Below are 26,992 nucleotides of genomic sequence, written 5' to 3' on the forward strand. Positions count from 1 at the left end.
GAGTTTTCTCTTCAGTGACTCCTGCACCTTCCTCTCCCTTCTGGAATGGAGAAAAGTTGATACAAAACGGTGAGCCCTAGAGTCCCTTTCACATAATAATTTATTTATTTCAAAGCAACAGCAGGCACGAGCAGTTACAGGGCTGTGCCCTCCCCGCCCGTTGGGTCAGGGGGCCCAGCCACGCAGACTCATGGGGAGGTCTCCCCACATGGAGAGATGCCAGAGAGCACAGCTTGCTTTTGAAGAACATTTACCTTGAAATCAAACTGAGTTTTCTGTGTGCACAAGACCACTTTTTCTTGGAGGGTGGTCCCATGTTGGGTCCTGAGGAGCCTAGAGGGAGGGCCCTGACCCCATCTTGAGAGGCCCCAGGGGAGTAGGTGCACACAGAAAGGCAGGGTCCCAGGGAGGGGTCCTTCACGGCCCCTGAGATAATGGTGCATCTTCTTCCCAGGACTTGCGGCAGGAGCCCAGAGGCAGTCTGTGGCTGTAATGGCCCCGCCTCCTTCGCTCAGGTTGTTTCCTGAGGGACCAGAGACTTCTAGTCTTCAGTAGGCGGGGCTTGGAGGCCCTTCCCTCCCCACCCTCTCTCCAACCCACCCTCCAACCCCAGGTCTTACTGTAGAGCCGGTTACTTATTTCCCCCACAAATCTACCCTCAAGGTTGATTTTAAGTACATTTTCCTTGGATCCCAATGCTGGGGTGGAGGGACAGGATGGGAGGGGGCTGGGTAGCATGTTTGTCCCTGTCAGCTTCTCCCAGGCAGGGGGCAGGTCTGGGCCACAGCTCCAGGGCACAGGCAGAACCATGGAATAAGGCCTCCACAGAGCATTTCAATTTTAAGAAAAGAAACCTATCTTCTAAACCTATCTAGGGAGCCCCATTGTGAGGCAAAGTCATTCAACAGGTGCAACAGTGGTGGAGCTGGAATTCTCAATGGTGGGGGCTTTGAGGTTAGTTTTCTAGAAGAATGAGGCTGATGGTCAGGAAAGTCCAAGATGCAGGTTACTTTCCCAGGAAAAAAGAAAACAGCATTCTCATACTCATCAGTGAGTGAAAACATCCAAAGAAAAATGCCAAAGTGGGTCTCATGGAACATTCCAGAAAGATGGTTTGTTAATCCCATGTTTCTGGGGAGGTCTTTTTATCATCCAGATGGCAAATGATGAAATCCGGGCTTTAAAATAGCATTTCTCACTTGGCATGGCTCCCAGTGCCTCAGTGGTAAAAGATGCTGAAGGCGTGGAGGATGTATAGCAGGGTGGTGATGAAGGCAAAGAACTGCAGGAAGAGGGGAGGGAGTTAGAAACTGTTAGTGCCTGCTTCCAGCACCCTTTGGTATCCACTGATTCTGTTCCAAGAACAGCAACTGCTGGCCAGCTTCTCCATCCTCCTGGAGCTGCTCCATCCCTGGCAACCCTAGGGCCACATTCTTCTGGTGTCCTGCTCCGTCCCAATGTCTCTGTCTCCATCTGCAGTGGGTCCCCTCCACCTGGGCATAAAGTGAGCTTTCTTCCTCCCTGTCCTGGCCTCGAGTCAGGCTAAGCTCTCACCCTGGGCACTTTCTCCCCTGCCTCTCTGTGCTATATCGCTCCTGCAGTTGCACTGACCTACAGCTGTGCTCTGAGCACCTCCTTGTGAGTGTCTCAGGTGCCCCTGAAACTATTAATGGCCCTGAATGAACTCCTGACATTTCCTCCGAAACCCCCAAGCTCAGTCAGCCCCATGACCTCATCTTGTCCAACTACTCATGCCAGGAACCTGTGATCCTGCTGCAACTTCCCCCAACTACCGTGACCAAAGCTAGTGCCAAAGTCTACTGATTCCACTGCTGGCTGGCTCACGTGATGCTCACGTCTCTCGTCTCAGCCACCATCACCTCTCACTATGAACTTCTCTTGGCCTCAACTAATGCACTTGTGTCCACTCTGCCTAACAGGAAGCCATGACCATGCTTAAAACCATGTCTAAAACCACATGATGGCTTTCCTCTCTTCTCAAGAGAGAGGCTATCACCCTTGACACACCTCCCACATCTGGTCAGCCATCCCAGCACCACTGTCCTGGTGTCCACTCACACTTTCCTCGTTCATTCATTCAACAAACATATTTTAAGTACCTGCTGTAATTCAAGAATGACTATTGTGCTCAGTGAGGTGGGTCAGGTCTGTAATCCCAGCTATTAGGGAGGCATAGATAGGAGGATTACACTCTGAGGCCATCCTGGGCAGAAAGTGCAAGACCCCTACTGAAAAATAACCTAAAGCAAAAAGGGCTGGAGGCATAGCTCAAGTGGGAGAGCACTTGCCTAGCAAGCACAAGGCCCCGAGTTTAATCCCAGTACCATAAACAAAAGAAGAATGACTATTGCTATAACAGTGAACAAGACATTAAAAAAACTCCTGCCTCTATGCCAGGCATGGTAGTGCATGTCTATAATCCCAGTACTCAGGAGGACTCAGGAGGCTGAGGCAGGAGGATCACAAGTTCCTCACAGAGCCTGCATTTTAGCAGCAGGTGGCAGAACATACACAAGATTAGCAAGTGCTGCTGGGAGCAACTTGGGCAGGGATAAGGCCCAGGAGACCATGAAGCAGAAAAGGGAAAGAGGATGCTGGGACACGTGTCATTAGGGAAGCCTCAGCTAGAAAGTGACATTTGAGAAAAGGGCAGAAGGACGCTGGGACCCTGGGATAAGACCTCCCTGCCCAGGCCGAGCAGGAGTGTATCTGTGTGCTGAGTCCTGCCTTGGAAGTCCTCCTAAGGACTAAACAAGGTCAGGCTCTGCAGGAGTGGCCCGTGCTATGAGCACCCTGCCACACGAGGGCACCATTCCACGGTGGGAGAAAGTGCTGGAGACCAGAAAGGTCCTGGGGAGTCTCAGGCCCTGGGTCCTGTTCTTCCACCATTTAGTGGGACCATCTTGCCTTGGCTTCTGTCAGCCAACAATGCCATCCAGCATTGAAACAAAGGACACTGACCAGTGTCCATCATCAAGTCCATTCCAGAGTAATGGGAGCCATTGAAGAACTTCCCGTGGGAGAGAGATGTGCTCCAGTTTGTGTTTTGGGGAGATGATTATTTGGGACAACAAAAGGCAAGAGATGGCCTTGAGCTTGGGCGCATGTGTTTACACACTCACACCCACGCACCCTGGCCCTGGCAGCAACTCCAAGCTCCTGCAAGTTAAGAGTTCAGGGTGGCTAAACAGCACGAGGCAGGATTAAACCTCATGCAGTAAGTGTCCTCCAGTGACAACCACTGTTGTCCCTGCCCAGCAGCAGAGCTGCCCACTCACCGAGGCCGCAGTGTTGACGTAGTAGTTTTTCAGGCTGTCCTTCTCAGAAATGATTGTGGCGTATACTTGCAGGACAGCGGCACTCATGTACAGGATGCTGGTAATCCCATGATACAGGCTGTCCTGGAAATGCAGAGCAGAGGCCATGGCCACAGTCACAGTCACCCAGGTGAGCACTGTCCTCTCTCGCTGCACAGTGGGGAAGGGGGAAGCCCTCTCCACTCAGCTCCTGTTCTTTCTTTGCAATGTTTCTAATGAGATATTTATGTAGCAAACAATAGTGAATTAATAAGTAACAATAGGATACCATACTCATATTTGAGTGCTTTGTGTGTGTGTGTGTGTGTGTGTGGTACTAGGGATTGAACCAGGGGCCTGGGGCTTGCTAGGCAAGCCCTCTACCACTGGAGCTGTGCCCCACTAGTTGGAGTGCTTATTCCATGCTGGGCTTTGTGCTAAGTCTTTTCCTCACCCCCGTCGATGGCGAGGTGTAGGTACTGCTGTACTTACTGTCGCTCTTACTTTGAGGGAAAGGAAGTTTAAGGTTATGGCTAACGACTAAGTCGGTAAGCCAGGATTTGAACCCAGACCTCATGAACCCCAAGCTTCTGCCCTTACCCATTAGTTTTATGAAGACCTACTCTGTACAGTGCACTATCCTAACACTACATATGCCATCTCATTTAATTTTCACAGCTGATTTCATAGGCTATTCTTATTATTCCTGGTTTATAGATGAGGGAACCGAGACTGCTAGAGCCAGGTTAATGACTCTAGATTTCAGTTTTTGAACCTCTGCGCTGAACTCTCAACCATGTTCTTCAATTCCACAAGAATGTCATGTGGCCATTAAAATGGAAATTAACTCTGAAAGAAGTGTCATAATCAGCCAGTTTGCATTTTGCCACCTCTACTGAAAAATTCAATACAGGAGTATTTACCAGCGGATGAAAGAAAGTATGGAAGAGTTGATGGGTCGGGCTGACACACTGCCCCAGAGGGACCACTTACTGTCACCATGTGATGTGATGTGAGGCTGCTATGAGGCACTGTTGCCAGGAATGTCTAACCCACATCCAGTGAAGCCTTCATTGTGAGCTTCTGGTTTACCGATAAGTCCGTGCATAGAGGGACAAATCAAACTGTACCAGGAGGAAGCAAACAGACAAATCCAAAACAGGTTCCCTCCGATAGGTAAATTGACCTCCAAAAGGTCACTGGGAGGGACCAGATCTAGCCACTCTAGACTAAAGGTACGAAGGAAACTCAACCAAGTACAACACAGGGCTCTTGTGAGCATCTGGATTCAAACAAGACAATGGGGAAAAAAAGCATTTGGGAAATAATGGGGGAGATTTAAATGTGACTCTTGCCTTAGAGTCACAGGCTGGGTTGTACTGCTAACTTTGTAGCAATCTGTTTGAGGTTTGCTTTAAAATTCTTCAGGTTAAGGAAAAAATAAAAAGCTTGGGCTGGTGAACTGGCTCAAGTGGTAGAGCACCTGCCTAGCAAGTGTGAGGCCCTGAGTTCAAACTCCAATACGACCAAAAAAAAAAAAAAAGCTTAATGAAGCCAGTGAGCTAAAAGTCTTGATAATGCTAGAACCTGTGTCATGGCTGTATAAGGCTCTGGAATATAATTATCTGTGCTTTTGCACATACTAAACATTGCTCAACATAGAACACTTGTAAGTGGTTAACGAGATGGTGTGATGACATGAAAAAAAATTAATGATGTTATAGTAAATGAAAACATCTACTTCTAAACTTGTTCTGTGTGATTCAAATGCATAGCATGTTACATTCATGTAACATGTGGGAGGGAGAGCCTACCAAAATGACTGTGACAAACCCTTAGTCTGCAGTGATTTTTTTTCTTACTTGTATTTTCCTCAACACTGCTTCAATGATTTATTATAGAATGAATAAAATTTAGAGAAAACACATCAGAATCTTCTTTCTTTTCTTTTTTGGTGGCACTGGGGTTTGAACTCAGGGCTTCATGCTTGCTAGGAAGGCGCTTTCACCGCTCAAGCCCCTCTGCCGGCCTTGTTTTTGTTTTTGAGAGATAGAATCTTGCTATGTTGCCTAGACTGGCCCTTAACTTCCTGGGCTCAAGCCATCCTCCAGCCTCAGCTTCCCAAGTAGCAGGAGACCACTGGAATTCTTAATTTCTGGGAGGGCTGTATATTCCGAACAGGGAAGGCAGTGGAGAGAATATGAGAAAAGATTGACTCTTGCAGAGAAATAGTTCCATTTTGGTTTAATAATCGCCATACTAAAATCAAAGCCTCAGTTCCATAGAGGTCAAGCCCAGATGGGGTTTCTCATCCCAGATCTCGGGTTCTCCCCTCCATCAATAATGGCCAGTTGTCTCAGAACACCCAGGACGTTGTCAGGGAGGAGCCTCCCCTTTGGTTCTTACCAGGATTCTCCAGGACTCAAATTTTTTGTAAAATCCAAGCAGGTAAGACAATAGGAGCATCAGAGAGATGAGAAATGAGGTGAGCGAGACATATAACACCCATCCTTGAAGCAACGGGTATGCCACTTGGGTGACAGCTACCAGGATCCAGACCCAGATACCAAATATCTGTAAGAGAAAAGAAAAAAGAAAGGGCTTCATTTCCCTGTAGGGGAAGTTTCCCTTTGCAGGGCATTCTCTCCTCGGGTCCTGTTTGGAAGCTCAGCTGAAGTCAGAAGGAAAAAAAGAGAGAGAAATGGGGTGGGACAGTTGGCCCTTCTGAGTCACGATCAAGTTGGATCCTGTTGGAAAATTCAAGAGGTTGACACAGACATTTTAAAAGGAGGGACTTTCTGCCAAGTTTGGATGTATCTTCTTGGCCCAAACAGTGTTGGTATCAACAAGTTTTAAACCAATCTGATAAGTTGCTAAAATTTAAAAGAGAATTTTTCACCATAAAAATTATCCAGATTTTAGAAATTTCTTGGGAAATTCATTGTTCTGGTCATAGTGTACCCACTTCCCAGACAGGAATAGGCTTCAATGAATTGTGATTGTCTCTTTAAAAAGGACCCAGAGTCCTTAGTGGACCACATCTGCCTCTCTGCCAACCCTACACGACACTGTGGCATGCTTCCTGTTGCTCACTTCCACTGTGGAATAGTCTTTTCCTTCCCCTGGCTTCCACCCACTGCATGCCTGCCTGGCACTTGGTTTGGAGCCCCCAGGTCACAGTAGGTGGTGTCCTGGGTCAGTTACTGGTGGGTGATAGGCTTCCAGTTTAATCATCTCTCAACTCTGTCCAGCAATTCGTTACCCCCTTGGGGATAAATCAGACCTTTTCTGTTCCCTCTGGACTCTGCTTTTGCTTCCTTTCTGCAGGACCTACCCCAAGATGGACAGCCCAGGAGAGGATCTAGATGTCCAGCAGATGGCACGTCCACTTGGAGGACTGGAGGGAGAAGGTTCACTTGAGCACCGCATGGTGGTGGTGTTGCTTTGTATCCAACTTTCTGAGCTCCTCCCCTTTCCTGGATCTCTCTAAAGATGCCATGGTAGCCTCCTCAGTTCTCTGTCTCCTCACTCATGTTAGATCTGTGCTTTTAAGCTCCATATTAACTGGTGATTTCACAAACTTACTTCCTCCCTTTTCTTTTTGTGAACTTCTGCCCCACTCATGCACCTTCCTACTGGATGTCTCTTCTAGGAAGTCCCTCTGCAGTACTGACTCAGCATTTGCATGACCCCGAGCTTGTCTCATTAAATTTTACACCCCGGGCACCTCCCTCGCCTCACCCCAGGCCTGGACCTACCCCTCAAGCTCTTCAAATTCAAAGGCACAAAATCTGAACTTGTTTGCCACTCCCCAATTCCTTCAAAGTCTGCCCTCCTCCATCCTTGTTTAGAATGACTCACTTGGGTTGTTATAAGATTTAGCATGGGGTACAGAGCCTCTGAAGATAATGGTACTGTTCTATTTCTCCCACTTCATAGTGGGCACACAGAGATTTGTTTTCTGTATAACAATAAAATAATTTGGGAAAAAGAAGAGCCTGTTGAGTACAAGACCACTGAAAACTTGTGATGATGGGGGTGGGGTAACTCAAAGATGACTCCTGAATTTATGGTTTGGAGGAATTACATTACCAGCTTTTAAATTTTTCTATAAAGCTATGGTAATCAAAAGAATCGCAAGTACAAGTGACTCACATTTCTGTGGAGACAGTCCATCTCATTGACAGCTCATCCTCTTCCTAATTCTGTTGCCTTTCCACACAAATTTTAGAATTAATTGTCAATATTCACAATATCTGTACGTGGGGATTTTTACTGCATTAAATCTATAGATATCTTTACTGTGGCAAGTCTTCTACTCCATGAACACGGTATGTCTCTCCAGTTATGAAGAAGTTCTTGACTTACTTTCTCAACGACTTGTATGTGCTGGTTTTAAGCATTCTGTTATATTTTATGCCTATGTATTTCATTGTAAATAGTGTTGCTTTTTAGGTTTTTGATTTCCTAATTTTTCATTTACAGTAGATAACAAAATAATTGATTTTAATGTGCTGACATTGTACCCTGCTAAATATATTAGTTCAAAGAGGGCTCTTTTTGTTGCAGTCTGGTAGATCTATCATGGTTTTTAATGCATCTCATTGAATTTAACTTCGAAGATTATTAATGAGATAGAGCACATTTTTGTATTTTTGTTGGCTTTGTATTTCCTCATTTGTAAATTTTTAATTATTTCTATTGGCTATAACATTTTTATAAGTTCATCTTTTTCTTACTGATTAATAGGAATTCTTTCTGATTATGTGGCTATCACTACTATTGTATGTTTCAGATATATTCTGCTAACATCTGTCTTACAGATTTTATGCTGGCTTTTGATGAACTAAGTCTTTAATTTTAATGAAATTGGGTATGTCATCTTTTCCTTTTTAGATCATGATTTTTACCAACCTTAAGACATTCCTTTCTACTTTCCATCATAACTTCCCTTTAGTGATAATTTTCTTCCTTCCTGAAGTACCCTTTAGTGGTATTTTTATTGAAAGTAAGTCAGTAGTAGTCAGTTTTTTCTTTTTTTCAGTACTGGGGTTTGGACTCAGGACTTCATGCTTTCTAGGAAAATGTTCTAAGTCTTGAACCATGCCTCCAGCCCTTTTTGCTCTGGTTATTTTGGAGATCAGGTCTTGCTTTTTTCCCAGGCTGGCCTGGAACATGATCCTACTATTTCAGCTTCCTGTCACATACCTGACAGGCACGTACCACCACGCCCAGCTTTTTTCCATTGAGATGGGGTATGGCAATGGAATCTGGCCTGGAACCATGGTCCTCTGAATCTCAATCTCCCAAGTAGCTAGGTTTACAGGCATGAACTGCCGGTGCCAGGCTCAGTAGTAGTCAGTTTTATTTGATGGAAAATGTCTTTAATTTTTCCTAAAAATTATTTTCTCTCTACTTTTCCAAGATATATTACTAATGAATTATACATTTGCCTGTTTCACTCCATTGTCTTCTGGCTTTCCTTGTTGCTATTGAGAGGTCAGCTGTCAGGGGAACTGTTGCTGAATTGTAGGAATCTGTGCTTGATATCCACTGCTTTTACAGTTTTCTCTCTGTCGTTGGTGTTCTGCAGTTTATACAATAGTAATGCAATGTGTTGAGATGTAGATACCTTTTTACTACTCCTGCTAGGTATTAATTTCATATTTAATATCTGAAAATTCCATTACCTTGATCTTGTTCATTTGATTTTGCAGTCTGTGGCTCCTGTTAATTCTTATCCCTCTACACCTGTTTCCTCCTATGTTTAGTGAATTCTAATTGGGAGCTGTGTCTGTGGGGATGGCTCAGTTCTGAATGATGTTATTAGAGAAAGTCTGGACCAAACAATTCCACTCACTTCTGTCTAGCTCAGCCAAAAGATACACAGCATTCAGGTTCTGCTTTTCATAATATGGGGACTAGCCATTCTTAGCTTACAGCTAATACATAGACATAGACATGTCTTCCTATCCCTTATCAGACTTCCACTCTTGTTGTATTGAGGAAAAGCACTTTTGTATTTGTGGAGAAACTGTAGACTTTTAAGGAGAAAAACAGAAAGAGGAAGTGAGACGCCAACTAGAATAAGAGGTTGACCACAAGGTAGAGACTCTAAGGCAAGGAGTGCAAGTACAGCACTGATAGGGCTTGGAAATACCTTCAGAATCTTGGCCACCTCTTAAAACACAAGTGCTGGGAGCAAATTCTCCCAGTCCTTAATAATCAACTTCCAAATGAATTTTAGAAGCTCTAGGCTGGGCCTGGGACTGCCTGTGAGTGAGTGTGGCCGGCTTGTTCTGAGGAGAGGTAGTGAGGGATGGGAGCCCTGTCCTCTGGCTCCCCTTGGGCTGGGCTCTTGCACATCAGCACAGGGACTGCTGGTGCTGATATTGCAGAGATGTGACAAGGCTCAACTTGAAGGGACTCCCCAAGGGGTCTTCTCACCAAGTCATGGAAAACACGCAAAAATGCTGGTGCATGCCCAATGCCCAAATAATGCTATTAGTGGAAAGGCCACTTAGGACTTACAAAATTGTTGACTACACCAGGATTTGTAAGCATTTAGACTCACATTAGATCGCTGAGGACAGGAAAGGTTTTGTGCTAGTCATCACTCTGTTCCTGGTGCTTAGCACAGAGCCTGGAACATGTGAGGGTGAGGGGTGTTAAAGTACATTCTTTTAGAGCTGGGCATGGTGGTACATACCTATAATCCCAGCTACATGGGAAGCATAGGTGGGAGGACTGCAGTCCGAGGTTGGCACCAGGCAAAAATACAAGACCCTATCAAAAAAATAACTAAAGCAAAAAAAGGTTGGGCGTGTGGCTCAAGTGGTAGAGCGCCTGCCTAGCAAGTGTGAGGCCCTGAGTTCAAATCCCAGTACTGCCCAAAAATAATAAAGTACATTCTTTTGAGTGAATCTATAAAAACATCACCTCCACCTTTACAGTTTATAAAATGTGTTCACTCAGCCTGAATTCACTTAGTTTGTCCCACTATTCTAATTCCCTTAGAAGGAACAGACAACTACCATTTGATCCCTCTGCTGCTACTGCCAGCTCATCTGTTCCAAGCGTGGTAGTCAGCCAGGGTGTCCCAGTCCCTCTGTCCCCATCAGGGCCTGAAAAGGAGTCCTTTTTCCTCTCCTGCCATCAGAGACTGCCTTGACCAGACACCGTCATAAGTAAGTTACTTATATTTCTGAATTTAATCTTCTCCATAGTCTGTGAGGAGGGGATCAAGGCCTGAGGTCACAAAGTCAGTGTGCGGTGAAGCTGGGATGTGGGTGAGGACATCCCCTAGATCACATTTCATACTCTGAGGATAGGGCAGGTAGATGCTTCCAGAACATGCCTTAGGTTGGCCTGTTAGAGCCTTAGCCCAGGTCTGCTTGAAGAATTAAAGGCCTTGATGGGAGTCTCATGCCCATAGGATCAGATCATCCATTTGGGCCTTTCCCTTTGGGTTCTAGCTATGGTTTGGGGACCCCCATTCCCATCTTTCACTCTCACATGAGCCCAAGACCTCTGAGCACTTGGAAGTCTACCTAAATTGCGTGGGAATCTTTTGGCTGGCTTTCTTGTTGCATAAATCATACTATGCAGGGGAATGTTATTTGTTTTTCATTTCCCCATCCCTCCTGCTTCTAAACACTGGAAGAAACTAGGGCCAGTGACCAACTCCAGGTGAATTTAAACCCAGTGGATTTTGTTATCCCGTTTGTATCTTACATAGTCTAGATTGGGTTCTTTACAGGTTAAGAACCTTGAGTATTTATTTTTACCTTTTTTCTAAAGTCATATTTAAGTTTCCAAATTCTCCTGGCAAACTAAACTGCTCTCTCATTTGAATCCTCATTTTGTATTTCCCAAGAGCAAGAGTTATTTTTAGATGGTTGGAGTTGGCCCTCAGAGCTGAGGAATATTTTATTACAGTTAGACTTTTAGATCAAGTGTGTTTCAGGTACAACTGGCACGATCTTTTCCTTATGAACAGAATACACATTCCTCATGTATGTGTTTCCCAAAAGACTAAACTACAATTTGAAAAGACCTTTTAAGGTAGGATGGATTTAACCGTAGGGTTGATCACTTATTCTTGGAGACTAACTCCCTTGTGCTTAGAAATCTCGTTAAAGAACTAGAATGTAAGAATTAGAGTAATGACATCCATATTGGGGTTTGGGAGAAATGACTGGTTCCAGGTCAGAAGCAGAGTGCTGGAGCCTGGGCGTGGTGTCACACATGATGGCAAGAAAACTTCCAAAGGCTCCTGCGGTCAGATCAAAAGGACTTAGGAAGCTCCTGCTGTCCAAAGATGGGACAATTTGAACTTCAACTAGGAATAATAACTACAGTGCATTGGAATGAATCTTCTAAGCTGAAGTTCAAGAATTTGAAATGATACTTTAGAAAACCCAACTTCTTTGGTCACTTTTGGGGGATGCTTATTGTTTTGAAGATTGTGTAATAATGGAAAAGAATCAAACAAAAACATGGCAAGAGGTAAGGAGCTTCTAAAATATGACTGGAGGCTGGGAATATGACTCAGTGACAGTGTTTTCCTAGCATGATAGAACCCTTAGTGCTGGGTTCTATCCTCAGCACTGCAAAATAAAACAAAAAACAGAAAACCCAAGGATAGCTGAGTATTGACTACACAATGCTCTGAGTCCTGCTACTTCCTGGAATCCTGCCACAGATATTTTGACTGAACTTGTGAGGGACGCTGAGGTGCTGGAAGCTCCCCCAGATGGTGCTGGAAACCCAAAGCCTGTTTCTTTGCTTCTACTCTCCATACTCCAATCTGCACACCATGCTGCATCGTGCCTTCTAGATTGGAACCCTAGTTCTGTCTGCTGGACTTCTGACTCTTGGAGGAGTTGATGGTATGGCTCTGACACATGGGGACTATTAGTAATGATTGTTGACCAAGGCTAACATTTGTAATCATTCAAAATGACACAGAGGACAGGAGGGATGCTCCACGAGAAAGACACTGAAGAGCAAAATGTCTATTAAAGGATGGGAAGTCCATTTCTGGAGGAGGTGGGTGAGAGAATAATCAGCCAGATGGGTGAAACAGCATTTAGGCAGCACAGACCCTCTGACAACTTAACGGAAGCTTTAATCACGGAGAAAAATGTACCTACACACGTGCACAATTTTTGCCTTCAAATTTGGAGATTCACAGATCTCCAATGTTCATCCTAGTTGAAGTCCACTGCTACTCCAGGTGAAATATTGTGCTATCCACTGCTGTATTATTTCAGCAATACCGATCAAAACATCAAATTAGCACATATTGTTCAAGCCAGCAAGTTCATTTTTTGGAATTTGTACTACAAGTCATACATAGGACAGAATGAAGAATGTATGAAATTGCTTATTGCATCCTTGACTACAGAAAAGACAGAAACTGATCTAAAGTTTCACCTAACGGGCCATTTGAATCAATTATGTCTGTTCACCAGAACCCTTGGCAGCTTTTGAAAAGAAGAACACTTTATATTCCCAAATGGAACAAGCCCAGAGATTTCTAAAAGGCAGAGACCAACATACCCACTGTGCTAGGATTTGTGTAGAAAAAGAAGAAAACATATGCATGTACATTTGTTTGCAGATGCACAGAGTATTTCTGAATGACACCCAATAACCCAATCCGTGCCTTGGCCTCAGGGAGGAGAACTGCTCGTTTAGGGCCAGAGCTTTCTGTGTATGTGGGACCATGTTCATGTTTTAACTGATCCCAAACAACCAACCTGTAAATTTAAAAAGAAAGAAACTGGGGTGATTGCTAAAGAATTCTGGATGGGCAGAGACAGAGAATGGCCTTCTGGCAGGAGGGGTCTCCCTACCTGACTGAGCAGAGTAGCTGGAGCACAGCAGTGGCTAGGCTGCTGCAACAGAATGAACTTAACACACTAAGAGGTTCTGAGGCAGACACTAGTGAAGGGATGACCCCAAGGAGAGGTTCAGGAGGAGATGCTTCTTGTCGAGTCTGCTCCTGGCCAAGGCTGGAAGGGTTGGGTTCAGGGTGGAGCAGACAAGAAACAGAGACCCAGGGGTGGGGGCCCCAGTGGCAGGTTTTATTGCATAGCTGGGCAGCATTTCAGCATGGCAGGCCTCTTTCACTGCCAATACCACATTCCTTTTCTTACTGCTCATCTTAATTTTCATGACAGCCTTGCCTCTCCTGCCCTTCCCTGGTACTCAGGTGACCACAAAACCCCAGAAACTCCAGGCTGGGAAGAAAAGGCCAAATCAAGAGAGGTGAGGTCATAAAGTCAGCAGCACAATGAGCTAGGGTTCCAGGAGCCACCAATGGGCCAGGAGGAATGGGCTCCATGAAGGACTCACTTGGGCATTGCCTATAGCACGAACCCCAATACCCTGAAGGCTTTCTGTGACATCGTAAGGTTTCAAGATGAAGAAAACTATTGTTCCTCATATTCAGGCAACCATGGTGCATACTGATGAAGTCCAGAGTCACTTGGTTATCAGATACCTCCCCTCCTTCTTAAAACTGAGTAAAGACACAACGAAATGCCCTATCCTAGCCATTTGTGCATGTGAAGTGCAGTGGCACTGGGCACAGCCACACTGTGTGCAGCCAGTATCACCATCCAGCTCCTCAACTCCTCCATCTTGCAAAATGGACAATCCATTTTCTTTAAGGAGCAACTCTCCATAACTCCTTCCCCAGCCCCTAGCAGCCCTTGCTCCACTTTCTATGTGAAACTGACTACTCTAGGTATCTCCTGTAAATGAAATCATACAATTATTTGTCCTTCTGTGACTGGCTGATTCATTTAGTATAAGGTTTTCAAGGTTTATCCATGTTGCAGCATATGTCAGAATTTCCTTCTCTTTTAAGGCCAAATAAAATTCCACTGGGCACACGCGCGCGCGCACACACACACACACACACACACACAGTCCCCATATTGTGTAAGATTGATGCTCTCCCTTGATGCTGGGCAGTGAGCCACAGCTCCCAATCAACCACGAGATCACGGGGGAAACAGCGAATTCTGCAGTGTATCGTGTTGCTGTGCTGGCACCCGCAGTAGGCCAGGTGTACACTGTGCATTTTTGACTTATAGTTTCAACTTCTACCAGGTTTATTAGGACACCACCCCATCGTAAGTTAAGAGGTCTCTGGAACCCATTTTGCTTATCCACTCATTGTCTGGGGCACTGCGTTGCTTCTACCTCTTGGCTATTGTGGAGAACGCTGCTTAAAAGTGGGTGTGCAAATGGTCTTCAGTGCACATCCTTTAAATGGGAAAACCAAGGCAAGACCCACACGAGGGCTGTGCTTTGGCCCTCATTGGGCAGTTCCTTTGCAAAATGCCTGGGAAGTGACAGCTCCTTCAAATACACGCAGCATGTTCCTGCCACTGTGGTGTCCCTTGAGAGTTTGTGCTGTCCAGTCAAAACACCTCAACTCTGGGGAAACCACAGGTTATGTTTTAACCCTAAGATTTTAAGTGGATTGTAAAATAATGTTAACAGTGAAGAAATGTTGCACCATGTCTTGCTCCTTCCCAGGTGTAATCCTCAAGCACATGTATTTTAGAGTTATAAATCACAGAGCACGTACGTTTTGTATTCTATTTTTTCTATTTTACTATATCACTTCACAATACAGTTGACTATTAATAATTTTATTATTTTTTGCAGTGTTGGGGATCAAACCCAGGGCCTTGTGTGTGCTAGGCAAGCACTCCGCTACTGAGGCACATCCCCAGCCCATTTTGTTGTTATTTGTTTGAGACAGGGTCTCACTATGTAGGCCAGGCTGGCCTCAAATCTCAATCCTCCTGCCTCAGCCTCCTGAGTGCTGGGATCACAGGTGTGTAATTCTACACCTGACTCTATGGGTTTTTGTTATTTTCAGCAGTTCTAGTCTGTAAAGTCCCCATGAACAATGAATTAGCAGGTACTGAACCATTGCTCCTGGGGGAAACACAGGGTTAGGCTCCTGCAAGCCTCTGGTCGCTACTTTTTTGCCACCTAATCATTACAAAATCTTGTTTTATGGGTGCTTCTATTTAAAGACACCTTATCTAACATGCACTGTTGATTTCTTGACACAGAACACATGGCCACATCACTGTAACTCCTACTCAGAGAAGCTTATCATACACATGTATTTTCCCCTAGGGCATATGTCAGCCTTCTGTTTTTTTGGTAGTACTGGGGTTTGAACTTGGCAGACAGGGTCTTGTGCTTGCCAGGAACTCTACCCAAGTCCCTTTTTACTGTAGTTATTTTTCAAATAGGGTCTCACATTTATGCTCCAGCTGGTCTAGATCCTAGTCCTACTTACTCTTCCTGCATAGCTGGCATGACAGTTGTGTGCCACTGGGCATAGCTTTTTATTGTTTGAGATGAGGTCTTGCAATCCCTCCCCCCCACCTTCCACCCACTGGGTGGCCTCAAACTGTGATCCTCCTGATCTCTGCCTTCTCAGTAGCTAGGATTACAGGCGTGAGCCACCATGCCTGGCATGTCAGCATTACACTTCAGCACTCTGCTTGGCGGAATTTCAAACAACAAAATCACCCACAAAAGCACAAAAATGTGAACAGTGTGGCACGAAATAGATGGTGAAAAAGATGTTTATTTATAGTCTGAGAGCCTAAACAAGAAGGCAGAGCATTGTGTGGCCTTGTTTGAGCTCAGCTGGGAGTTGACAAATTGGGCAACTCCAGTCTTTCACCACTCTGCCCAGCGACGAATGACTGCAAAGGCATCCAGAATCTTAATCTGAGGTTACAAATATATTTTAGCAAGTCTGTGAATTTGTAAATATGGAATGCAGGAGTCATTCCATCTAGTAATAAAACTGATTTCCCCAGTAGGGTCCCAGGGCAGGGTATAGGAAACAGCTTGTTACAGAGACAGTTGTCTTCTTTTACTTGCGGGGGTTACCTGCCCCAGCTGGGCTTTCTGTCGGGAGGTGCAGGCAGGGAGAGGCTGTAGGGGTGACTTCCCAACATCCAGTAGGCTCAGCACATTCTGTGCCTGGAGGACACCTATGCGACTAGTCCTGGCTGACAAGATGTGAAGGGAAACCTGCTGGGTATCATTGTGCCTAAGGAGACACAGAGCACGGTGATCCCCTTTCTTGCTCTGGCATGGCTGTGTGTGGGGTAAAGCTGGGAGCATGGAAAAAGGAGGAGAAAGATGGAAAGAGCAGTCCCCAATGGAACTCTGGGTTGATGAAGAATCAGCATACTGATTCCAGACTCCCAGTCTCAGCCAGCAACAGCCCTTGTTACAGCTCCACTGAGGACCACCTGCAACACGAAGCTGGGTATGTCATCTATACACCTTGTCCGCACTTATACAACTCCACTGGCTGCCATTATTCCACAGGCCCAATTTGGACCACAGCCCCCAGGCCTGGTGCCCACCTGGGGAGGAGCACTGGGGTCAATGCCAGGTTCTCTGACCCTTTGCCAGTTCCTCTAGCAAAACTCTGGGTGAGACCCATCTGTGGGTCATAAGTCCATGTTACCGTGTCATCAATCAGCATTAAGAAATTAAATAGACCAGAATGAAAACTATAAGGAGTATATTATCCATTATAAAGAAATATTGCTTCTGGAGTCTTTTACTACACGCACACACACACACACACACACACACACACAGGTGCGCGTGCACACACGTGTGCTCATGACCAGGTTGCGATGAAAACTTATTTCTTCCTGTGGATTACAGTGTGCAGAGGCCCTTGCTCTAGTGTACCTCTGCACCTCCTTGCCTCTAGTCAAGGGCTTTTGGTGCCCTCTGTCCTGCCTTGCCCTGTCTGGACAACTCTTCTCCTTCACAGCAATGACCTTGGGGTCAGGACTCCAATGACTGCTGAGCAGAAGTCCTGCGTTATCACGCTGGAATCACCCACAGAAAGATGCTGAGAGGGAGACCAGAGGTCAGGACCAGTGGGAGAAGCCCTGGAGTGTGCCATGTCTGCAGGATTGGAACTCAGTGCCCTTAGTGGCAAGCTGGAGGTCAGAGGCCTAGCCAGGCAGTGGCAGCCTCATCCTCAGAAGCTGAGTGCTCCTGGGCAGGCTTTACCTTTGTGCAGGCCTCCTGTGGGTGGCTCTGAGACCCCAGTGCCTAGATGGGTGCTGTTTGTAGCCCACAGGTGGCTCCCATTCTCGCAACACCAGCTGGGCAGCCTTGTGAAGCTTCTGGGGCAGGAAGCCTTATCTCCTTTGTACAGGGGAGGAAATGACTCTGAGAAGCCAAAGGCCTGAGTCCAATACCAAAAGACAATTAGCATTACATGGAAATTCCATGCTCCATAATTTGATCTAGGACACTTCCAAACCCTGAGTCACCATGTCCTGACTCATGGAGGGAGAATTTTCTCTCTGTGGCTTTAAAGTTTAGCGGGAGGTTGCCTGCCTAGTATGCCTCGGTCTCCTGCGAAGGCCCTGTCTTATTCCATCCACTTCAGGAACAGTGCTGGTGGGAGCTCTGTTGGTGTTAATCCTTACAGAACAAATTATATAAAGGCCCCATAAGTGCCCTTGGGACCTGGCAGCATGCCCAGGAAGCGCCATGGAGACTTCCCTGCTCCTGTACTTCTGCCCTCCTTGGGGGCTTCCTGTCCCTGGGCCACACCCACCCATTCAGACCCTGACTGTCCCTCATTTTACTGACCATATCACGGATTTACTGTGTAGCACAGAATAATAAAAACATTCTCATCCATTCAAAGTCTAAAGAGCTTTTCCTTCTTGTTTCTTAAAAAGAAATAAAACATGAAACACTGAGCATTTGGAGGCAATATTTTTTGACCTTTTTTTTTTCCACTTGTGGATTTTCTTTTCTTTTCTTTTCTTTTTTTTTTTGAGTTAAAAAGTACAGGAAGGATGAAAGAAGCAGGGTAAATGTATCTCTCTCCTCCCAGGGGCCTCCTGGATGGACTTGCCCACTGTCCAGGCCTCACACCCTGGCCTCCTCTCTGTCGCTTTTCCTCTCTGGCCCTTGTCACATTGATTACTTCATGTCCTTTCACATGTTTCCAGGAAGTCTCAAGTGGAGACTGGACTTGTGCTCAGGGGCGGTCTCCACACCCTCCTCCTCGCAGAAACCCGTAATAAAACTTTCGTGATAGTGACCGTGTTTCTGCCCTTCATTAGGGACTGGCTCATTTAGACCCAGCTGATTGACTGTGCACCACCCTCAGCCCACCTATGACCAGACCCTAGAGGGCAGGGACAGACCAAAGTCACCTTCTCCAGGAAGACACCCTGACTATTAAGCCATAGCACACCTCTCAGTAACCTCCTTTTATGGACATTCTCCACTTTTCATTGTCTCTCTTCACTGCCTTCTGCCTGGAACCTGAGTTTCTGGGGGCAGGACTGTGCCCTGAGGTCTCGTGTCCACAGACCAACTGGATGAGCAACTTAGAAAGGAGGCAGAAGACAGGTTGCAGGACCCAACACTCACAAACTGCCCATAATCTTCCTCAGCCTGATTCCCACACAGGGAGCACAGCTTGAGGCTTTCTGGGCCTGCCACCCTGACCCAGCTGTGGACTGACACTTCTGCCAGGAGCCTGGACCAATGCGGACAGATGCCCATTTGTTTCATTCCATTCTACTTTCTGCTCCACTACCTTCTGGGCCCTAGAAATCCTTCAGGTAGGGGACATTATCCCTTCAGAGAGGGGCAGGATTTCCTCAGGAGGACTTCCCTACCTCCCTACCTCCTCCCCATGTCCTCTCTTCATCCTGGGACTCTCCACAACCCTGGCACAAAAAAGCAGTATCAGAAAGGATGATAGTCAAGTAAATACCCCACCCCCAGCACCACTTGGGCAGACAGAGCACCCAGAAGAGAGGAGGCCTGGGGATATGAACAGTGCAGGGCATAAATACCAGCTTAGAGAGTCCAACTAAGGCAGCAGCTTCTCTGAGGTCAGAAGAAGTCCCAGACCCATGATCTCTGGCCCCTCTGGATGGGAAGCCCAGAAGCTTCACTCTGGGCCCAGCTGGTATCTTCTTAGGTGCAGCTGTGGCCAGGTGGTAGAAAGTAGAGCCCCAGGGAGCTGGTGCTGTGGAATGTGGATATAATCTGGCTCTGTCCCAACTTGTCAGCCTGTGTGGGTCCTGACTAGCTAGCTGCCCATCCTGGCCCAGATCAGGGGAGCAGGCCCTGACCAAGGGGAGTCAACTGAGAGGCTGACTGGCAGGTGTGGGAGGAGGCAAGGGAAGGGCTGGTAGAGACAGAGCCAAGTGCTGAGAGGCACAAAGGCCAGGGACCTCCATGACCTCCCTGCTCTGGCTTTCTTCCTGCTCCTTGCCAATCTCACAACTCTAGAACCCTCTCCTGACTCCTACAGATCTGCCCTGCCTGATGGAAGTTCTTGGGAAAACCCAGAACAGTGGTAAGAAGCAGAAAGTACACAGGCTAGCACTTCTCATCAGTGAGACTCTTTACTCAGGGGCCCCCCAGTCCACCAGGTCAGAATGCGTGGCCTCTTCCGGTCTCAGTTATTTCCTTAATGGTATTATTTGCATGAAATTATCTTGGTGCACTGATCTTCTGGCAGTGTGCATGGTTGTCTGTCTTGGTGGAGCTAAAAGAGAATGCTGGTTTGGGGAAAGCTGCTCCTAGTTTGTCTGGACATCAGGCAAGGACAGGCCTGGAAGTTCTGGCAGGGGCAGAAGGGGAGGCCTGTGTGATACACAGGAGCACAGTGGGATGCAGGGTTGTGCAGGTTGGTTCTCGGTGTCTCCCTGCCTAGGCCCTATTCCTGGGATGCCGGGTTTCTCTGCAGCTGAATCTGCAGGTTCTGGTGATGGGAAGTTGGAGGGAGATCTGAGTGGGAGCAGAGGAGTTGGGGCTTCCTGACGTTCTTTCCAGTCTTGTCTTTGTCTCTCCAGCAACAGCAGCAGCTCCACCCTGGTTCACTGTGCCCCTTCTCTAGGGTGACTATTATCTCATGGTATATCCTCTCCTCAACGATCCAAGCACCAGCAAGCTAGGGCTTCCTTTAGGGATTTAAGCATCAGCCACCACTTCCCTCACGTTCCCTGAATCTGGGGGTGGACAGCGGTTGCATCATTTGTCATTGTTCTCTGAATTGCTACAGCACCTCCTTTCTGCTCTTTCAGTCTTTCAGGGACTCTGAACAATTCCCTATGTTGAATTCTTTCAGTACAAAGTACCTATTGCAATTTCTGTTTCCCACTGCACCCTAATAGTCATGGCACCACTAACTGGTGTCTTCAGCTCTTCTCTATCTCCCACATTAGATGTCAAACTCCACAAGGCAGGGGCCATGCCTGCCTTGATCATCTGCATATTCCCAGTGAATGGCAGGAATAGATGCTAGATAAACATTGATTGGATTAACTTGTGGGGTTCACAGAAACCCCAAATTTATGTATTTGTTAACTTCAACTCAATCCAAACCCTTTGAGAATGTCAAACCTCTCTTCCTTGTATAGCCTTGTTTTCACAACCATGCTGGCCCATGGGGCATGGTTGTATACCCCTCTCTGCTATCTTGTGCTGCTCTCAGAGGATGAGAGATGCTTCACTCCTTTAAAACAGGGCCTCTTTCCCCTACTTCCCTTCTTATTATTCTATCCCCCAAGAGCAGAGCCTGGGGCCTGACAGAGGTTGCAGGAGAAATGAAACTGAGTTCACTTTTGCTGCTCCCTAGAAGCATGAGACTTGAGAAAGTAGCAGAGGATAAGGGACAGAAAATTCAACTTCTAAGGACATGTTGTAGGGAAGAGGGAGGTACCTACATAAGATGGGCTCTAATCCCTCTTCCCAGTTCCACCCAGTTACTTTTTGCCCTTAAAAGACTTTTCAAAGGAAGAGGTCCAAATGGCCTCCCCCCTCCAAAAACAAAAAACAAAACAAACACTTGAAATTCTCAACATCCCTGGCCATAAAGGAAGTGCAAATCAAAACAATGTTAAGATTCTGCCTCACTCCTGTTAGAACAGCTATCATCAAGAACACAAACAACAACAAATGTTGTCGAAGATGTGGGGAAAAAGGAACCCTCACACACTGCTGGTGAGAATGTAAATTAGTGCAACCACTATGGGACACAGTATGGAAGCCCTTCAAAACTAAAAATAAAACTGCCATATGGTCCAGCCATAGGGTAACTCCTAGTGATATATCCTAAAGAATGTAAATCAGATTACAATAAAGACACTTGCACACCTGTTTATTGCAGCACTGTTCACAATAGCTAAGCTATGGAAACAGCCAAAATGCCCCACTACTGACGAGTGGATTAAGAAAATGTGGTACATATATGAAATGGAGTTTTATTCAACCATAAGGATTAACGAAACCATGTGGTTTGATGGTAAATACATGCAATTGGAGGACATTATGTCAAGCCAGGCTCAGAAAGACAACGGCCACATGTTTTCTCTCATATGTGGGAGATTGACACAATACAAATACACGAAGTTATGAATATAGTTGATGTATTTGTATACACGAATGAATACAGAATTTTTAAACCTTCTGTTGAACTCATCATAAGAAGGTGACTAAGATTGAAAGGAGAAAAATAGAGGGGATGATCTAATTTGGGTTATATTACACATATACATGGAAGTGTCACAAGGAAACTTCCTGTACAGTTATCTTAAACAAACAAAAATGTCTTTTCAAAAAATGGAGATTAGGGAGGTAAAACAGGTCCTGGCTGGGTGTTGGTACCAGTGGGAAGGGGGAGGATATAAGGAAAGGGTGTAGGAGGGTGAATGTAGTGGAAATATTATATATTCATGCATAAAAATGGAAAAGTGAGCTATGTTGAAAGTATTCCAGAAATGGGGGGAGGCAGGGATAAAGGAGAATGATGGAAGGGGTGAATTCAACTATGACATATTGTGAGAACTTTTGTAAATGCCTCAATGTACCTCCCAGAGCAACAATAATATGATTTAAAAAAATTAGAATTGATTAAACAAAAAAGAGTTGGACCTGGTGGGTGTGAAAGAAGAAGCAGATTGAAGTTAACGTGAAACTAGGGATTTGGTAAGACATAAGGATAGGCTTCCCAAGCTGGAAGAGCCTGGAATGAACCCGTGGGGCATCTGAGCATATCCTTCTGATCCACGTGCAGGTGAGGGAAGAAGACGGAAGGAAACACCCTCCATGAACCATAGGGTTCAAACCAAATCGTCTCCCCATTCACTAGCAGAGCCTTTGGGAATCTTCCCTTAGAAATCTTAATTAGTCAACAATCTAACAAGTCAATTGGTGCAAAGGCTAAAAGTTAGAAGTCTTTCTTGGGCTTACTTATAAAGTATTCCCTCAGGGATAGCCACTGGTGTGAACCCTCAGCTTGCAAAAAAGCTCAGAAGTCAACTGGTAACAGGTAAGTCACCTTATGGTGGGCTCCCGGCTACCCACAGATGGCTGGCTCTGAAGTGAGGCAGGACTGGTTGTCATGCACTGGCACAAGCTGGTACCCACACTTGCTAATGGAGGAGAGAGGCGATAAATAGAACTCTGTTCCCATCTTAAAATTCATTGGTTCAAAGATTCCTCACACTTGGAGATTATTTTCAAATGAGAAATCCAAATTCAACAGTACATGGAATAAAACATCACTGTTACTGTGAAAGTCTAGTGCCTTGCTAGTGGGAGTGTAAAGTGCAAGAACTATTTTCTAACCACCCTGGAAAACAATGTGTCAGTTTCTTAATAAAAACGAAGCAGATAGTTATTCCACCCAGGCATTTTCTCCAAGACGTGAGCATTAAGCACACCTATGCTATGAACGTGAATGTTCACAGCAGCTTTATTTGGCTGATTTTTTGGCAGTATGGGGGTTTGAACTCAGGGCTTTGCACTTGATAGGTGGGTGCTCTACTTCTTGAGCCACATGCCCAGCCCCACACCAGCTTTATTTGGAACAACCAAGAACTAGAAACATCCAATAGGTGACCAGTTAGACTGTGGTAAATCTGTACCATGGAACACCGTCCAGCAATGAAAAGGAACGCACTATTGAGGCAGGCAACAATGACATCAAGAACATTATGCTGAGTGGAAGAAGTCAGTGTTAAAAGACACATGCTGTGTGGTTCCATTTATTTATGTAACTTTCTCGAATAAGGGTATTATGGCTGTAGAAGTGGTGGTTTTCAGCAGTCCGCTCAGAACAGGGGAAAGAGGTACGGGATGGAGGGGGGACTTCAGAGGGGGTAGCCAGGGAGGACCCTTTGTGGTGGAGAGACAGTCCCTGGACCTTGCTTGTGGTAGTGTGTACATGAATCTGCACAGATGAGGACACGGTGGAGAGGCAGAGAGTTCTCCGACGGATGTCAGTTTCCTGGCTTTAATACTGTCTAGTTAGGAAAGAGGTAACCTCTGGGAAGCTGAGGGAAGGTGCCATCTTTGCTACTTTCTATACATCTATCATTATTGCAGAATTAAAAAAAGGTTTAAAATGTGAATTTTGCCGTCCCAGGCAAAGACAGGTAAGAACAGGCTGCAGGGAGGAAAGGTGGGTGGAGAAACCACAGCTCCTCTTAAAGTCTGAGCCACCCTGGACTATCATCCTCAGGGAACACAAAGAGCCAGAGGCTGCCCCTCCCAGTCAGGGTGGCACATGGTTTCAGGGAAGCCAGCGGAAGATCTCACCTGGTTTGAGTCCTTGTCTGATTTGCTCTCTGATTGTTTTTGGTTCTGTGTTCATGGGGGCAGGTTCTTAGCACAGGGCGTTCTCAGAGGCGCTCAGAAAACAGTGGTTGAGGGAAAGGGCTTCAGACATTGTAGACACCACCCATGTGATACCCACCCTGGGCTGCCCCACTATGGATGAAAGAGATTTTGCTTTCTCTGCTCCCTTTGCGGACCTGAGCTCCCACTTTTACATTCCACTCCCTGGGCTCATGGCCTTAGGTCCCAAAACAGAGAGTCAGCTGGCCCAGAGGCCTGGTGCTGTCACAGCAACCCCAGCTGGCAGCAGAGGGAGACATGCCCAGGCCACAAGGGCCAGAGAGGGGCTTGTGCTAGGCTGATTCTGCACTCACCTTTCTAGCTCATGGGGTGAGAACTGCCACTTAACCTTAACTAACATTCTGCCTTCCTTTCCCACTCCCTCCCTGGCCCGCTCCTCTGGACCCAGGCTGCTGGATTCTAGGTTCCATGCTAGGAGTGCTCGTGTGGGTGCAGAGCAGCGGGCAGAGAAGATCCCACTAAGTACATATGGGCCCATATATGAACAACATGCATAAATACAGCAACAATTACGGCTGTATTCTCTACGTTTTCAGCAATGAATAAGGATTGGTTGTGAGTTACAAATAAAAGTTACAAATGAGGAAACATTGGAAAAGACCAATGGGACAAACATTGGACAAAACATTGGATGACACTGTACACAAGAAACCATCAGCACTCTTTCTGAAGGGGCAAGATAAGGACAGAGGTTGCAGATGAAAGGATATGAAGAATTTATGACAATTACATGTAATGCAGGATTCTGGCCAGAATCCAAAAAAGGATGTTAGTTGGAGAAACAGGCAAAATTTGAATTCAATGGTCAGTAGCATGGTATTAAGGTTAGTTTTCTGATTTGGAAAGCTATATTGTGGAAGCTGTGGACATTGTAGGAATCTGAGTGATAGAACTTCCTGTGCTATTAGTGCAGCTTTATAATACATCTAAAATTATTTAAAAGTGAAAATTAAAACGAAGAAAATTGACTAAATGACATTATTTCCATTCCCCTTGCCCCCCCTCCCCCAAACGTTAAAAGTTTCAGGGCCCCACATAAGCAGGCACTTCGTTCTTGCAGGAATCCCATTTGTAAGAGCAGGGCAGGTAGGGACCCACAATGAACCCTCCCAATGCTTCTCTCTTTGGGTGCTTTCCATCACTCCAACCGCCTGCCATGTTTTCTCTTCTGGCCTCTAGAACTTTCTCTGTCTTGCCTCCCAGCCTGGAAATCCAGCCTGTCCTCTGGGGTCCAAATTCCCAGGGATAATCCTTGTCCCCTCCTGGACCTCTGTGGAGAGGAAGTGCCCCTGGGTCCCTCTCCAGCAGATAGAGTCCCTGAGACCCCCATCTACCAGTGGTTTGTGTGACAGACAAAAAAATATGCTCAAAAAAAGTGGTGAAGCTGACTACGATTTTGGCAGCTCATGTGGCTGTCCCAAGGTGAGGGACACACCCAGGTCCCGACACACAGAACTCATTAGAACACTTAGATGTCATCAGTCTGGCAGGATGCCCACGTTTGTGCCCTGGGAGGGGCAGGTAGTCCTGGCAGAAACCTGCCTTTTGGGTGGGGTTTCATCCAGAGTCACCCACAGGGAAGGCCCAGCCTGCCTTCCCTTTCTCATGGGCACCCAAGGCTGCCTTTTAACTAGTTTGCCTATATATAGTTCACTCAGTGGGGCTCAACCTTCCAGGCAGATGACCAAGAAAAAGGGCTGGCTATGTTCACTTTTATAGGTGGTTCCATTTCCTGTTTTTTTCTCTTTGCCCAAGGGTTAGCACTGCCAAACCCCAAGCAGGTAAGAAAACATCTCCACCAAACCAAATATATCAGAAGGTTTGGAAAAACAAAATGCACTCCTTTGCTCTGACTTGTTCATCTGACTTGATGTCCTCTCGGTGAAAGGGGTGACAACAGTGTTGTGTTGAACCCGGTGCCTAGCTCTGCAGATGAACCTGCCAGTTCAGGCAGGGATTAGCATCACCATTTGGCTGTGGGGTGCCCCAGAGTCAGGCAGTGACAAGCTCTTGAATTGAACCAGGGCGTCTCAGGAGATTGTTTTATGGCCGATGCTGTCATACCTACCTCTGTGGGAAGCCCACATAAGTTAAACTTCAAAATCATCTCAAGTGACAATTCAGAAACATTGGAAGACCCCTCTCAGAAGGATCTTTTTGATCCTCATTTTGAGCTTTAGGAAAGCACGAAGAGTTGGAGAAAAGAAACCTTGTAATGAAAGTCTATTGACAATATCTTCCTGGATATTCTGGGAAGATGTTACAGATCCAGCAACCAAGTGGCCTGAGGGTGGTCGCTCCCTCGTGCAGGGGGTTTTGCTTTAGAGGGAAGAACCCAGCCATCCTGCATAAGCCTAGAGGGACACGGACTGGGGCCAGACCAGCGCCCGGCTCTGAGTCTGAGCCAGCGCGGCCATGGGCGGCCCGGCAGCGCTGCCCTGTCCCAGACCCCGTCCCGGGGCGGGGGCCATGGTCGGTCCAGCCTCTCCCTCCCGGCCCTCCTCCCTCGGTGGCCGGCGGCCGCACTCACCAGCTCGGGCAGGAGGAAGGCGAAGGGGATGGTGAGGAACAGCGCGACCCCCGAGGGCACGTCGGGCGGGGCGTAGGAGGTGGCTGGCGGCAGGTCCCGGGAAGCCATGCTGTCACCTACTGCTCGGCGCCGTACTCCTCGGCAGCTCGCCTGCTCCCGCAGTCCTCCAGCTATCACCTCCTGCCCGACACACCCATCAGACGGACGGACGTCGCCGGGGAGGGGAAAAACCGTTCCAGACGAGCAGGTCCTTCCACTCGCTCGGCCAGCAGGTCCCCAGCAGATGGCCCCGCGGGTGGGAGGCAGCGGGGCTCTTTCTAGACTTCCCACCCCATGGAACTTTTGAATCCTAAGGAAATTACTCCAGGGGATGCGGGCT

The 26,992-nt window shown here is 46.6% G+C and overlaps 1 protein-coding gene across 1 annotated transcript; it reads right to left on the reverse strand.

The window, feature by feature from the left end:
• Positions 1 to 82: 82 nt before the first annotated feature.
• On the reverse strand, positions 83 to 26,992 carry Mall (mal, T cell differentiation protein like). The gene is made up of 4 exons (XM_020174175.2): positions 26,614 to 26,992; positions 5,724 to 5,891; positions 3,300 to 3,422; positions 83 to 1,282 (listed from the first exon to the last, which is right to left on the reverse strand). Exons 1-4 carry the CDS (start codon positions 26,719 to 26,721, stop codon positions 1,220 to 1,222), a joined length of 462 nt encoding a protein of 153 aa, XP_020029764.1. The 5' UTR covers positions 26,722 to 26,992; the 3' UTR covers positions 83 to 1,219.

This window comes from Castor canadensis, chromosome 12, assembly GCF_047511655.1.
Source record: "Castor canadensis chromosome 12, mCasCan1.hap1v2, whole genome shotgun sequence".
NCBI classification, from domain to species: Eukaryota; Metazoa; Chordata; class Mammalia; order Rodentia; family Castoridae; genus Castor; species Castor canadensis.

Bases quoted from the DNA above. Each gene is read 5' to 3' on its own strand.
- Mall (XM_020174175.2), bottom strand. From the start codon at position 26,721: ATGGCTTCCCGGGACCTGCCGCCAGCCACCTCCTACGCCCCGCCCGAC. The intron at 5,892-26,613 runs GTGAGTGCGGCC...TTTCTCTTACAG, and splicing joins CCTTCCTCCTGCCCGAGCTG to ATATTTGGTATCTGGGTCTG. The intron at 1,283-3,299 runs GTGAGTGGGCAG...CTCTTCCTGCAG, and splicing joins ACGTCAACACTGCGGCCTCG to TTCTTTGCCTTCATCACCAC.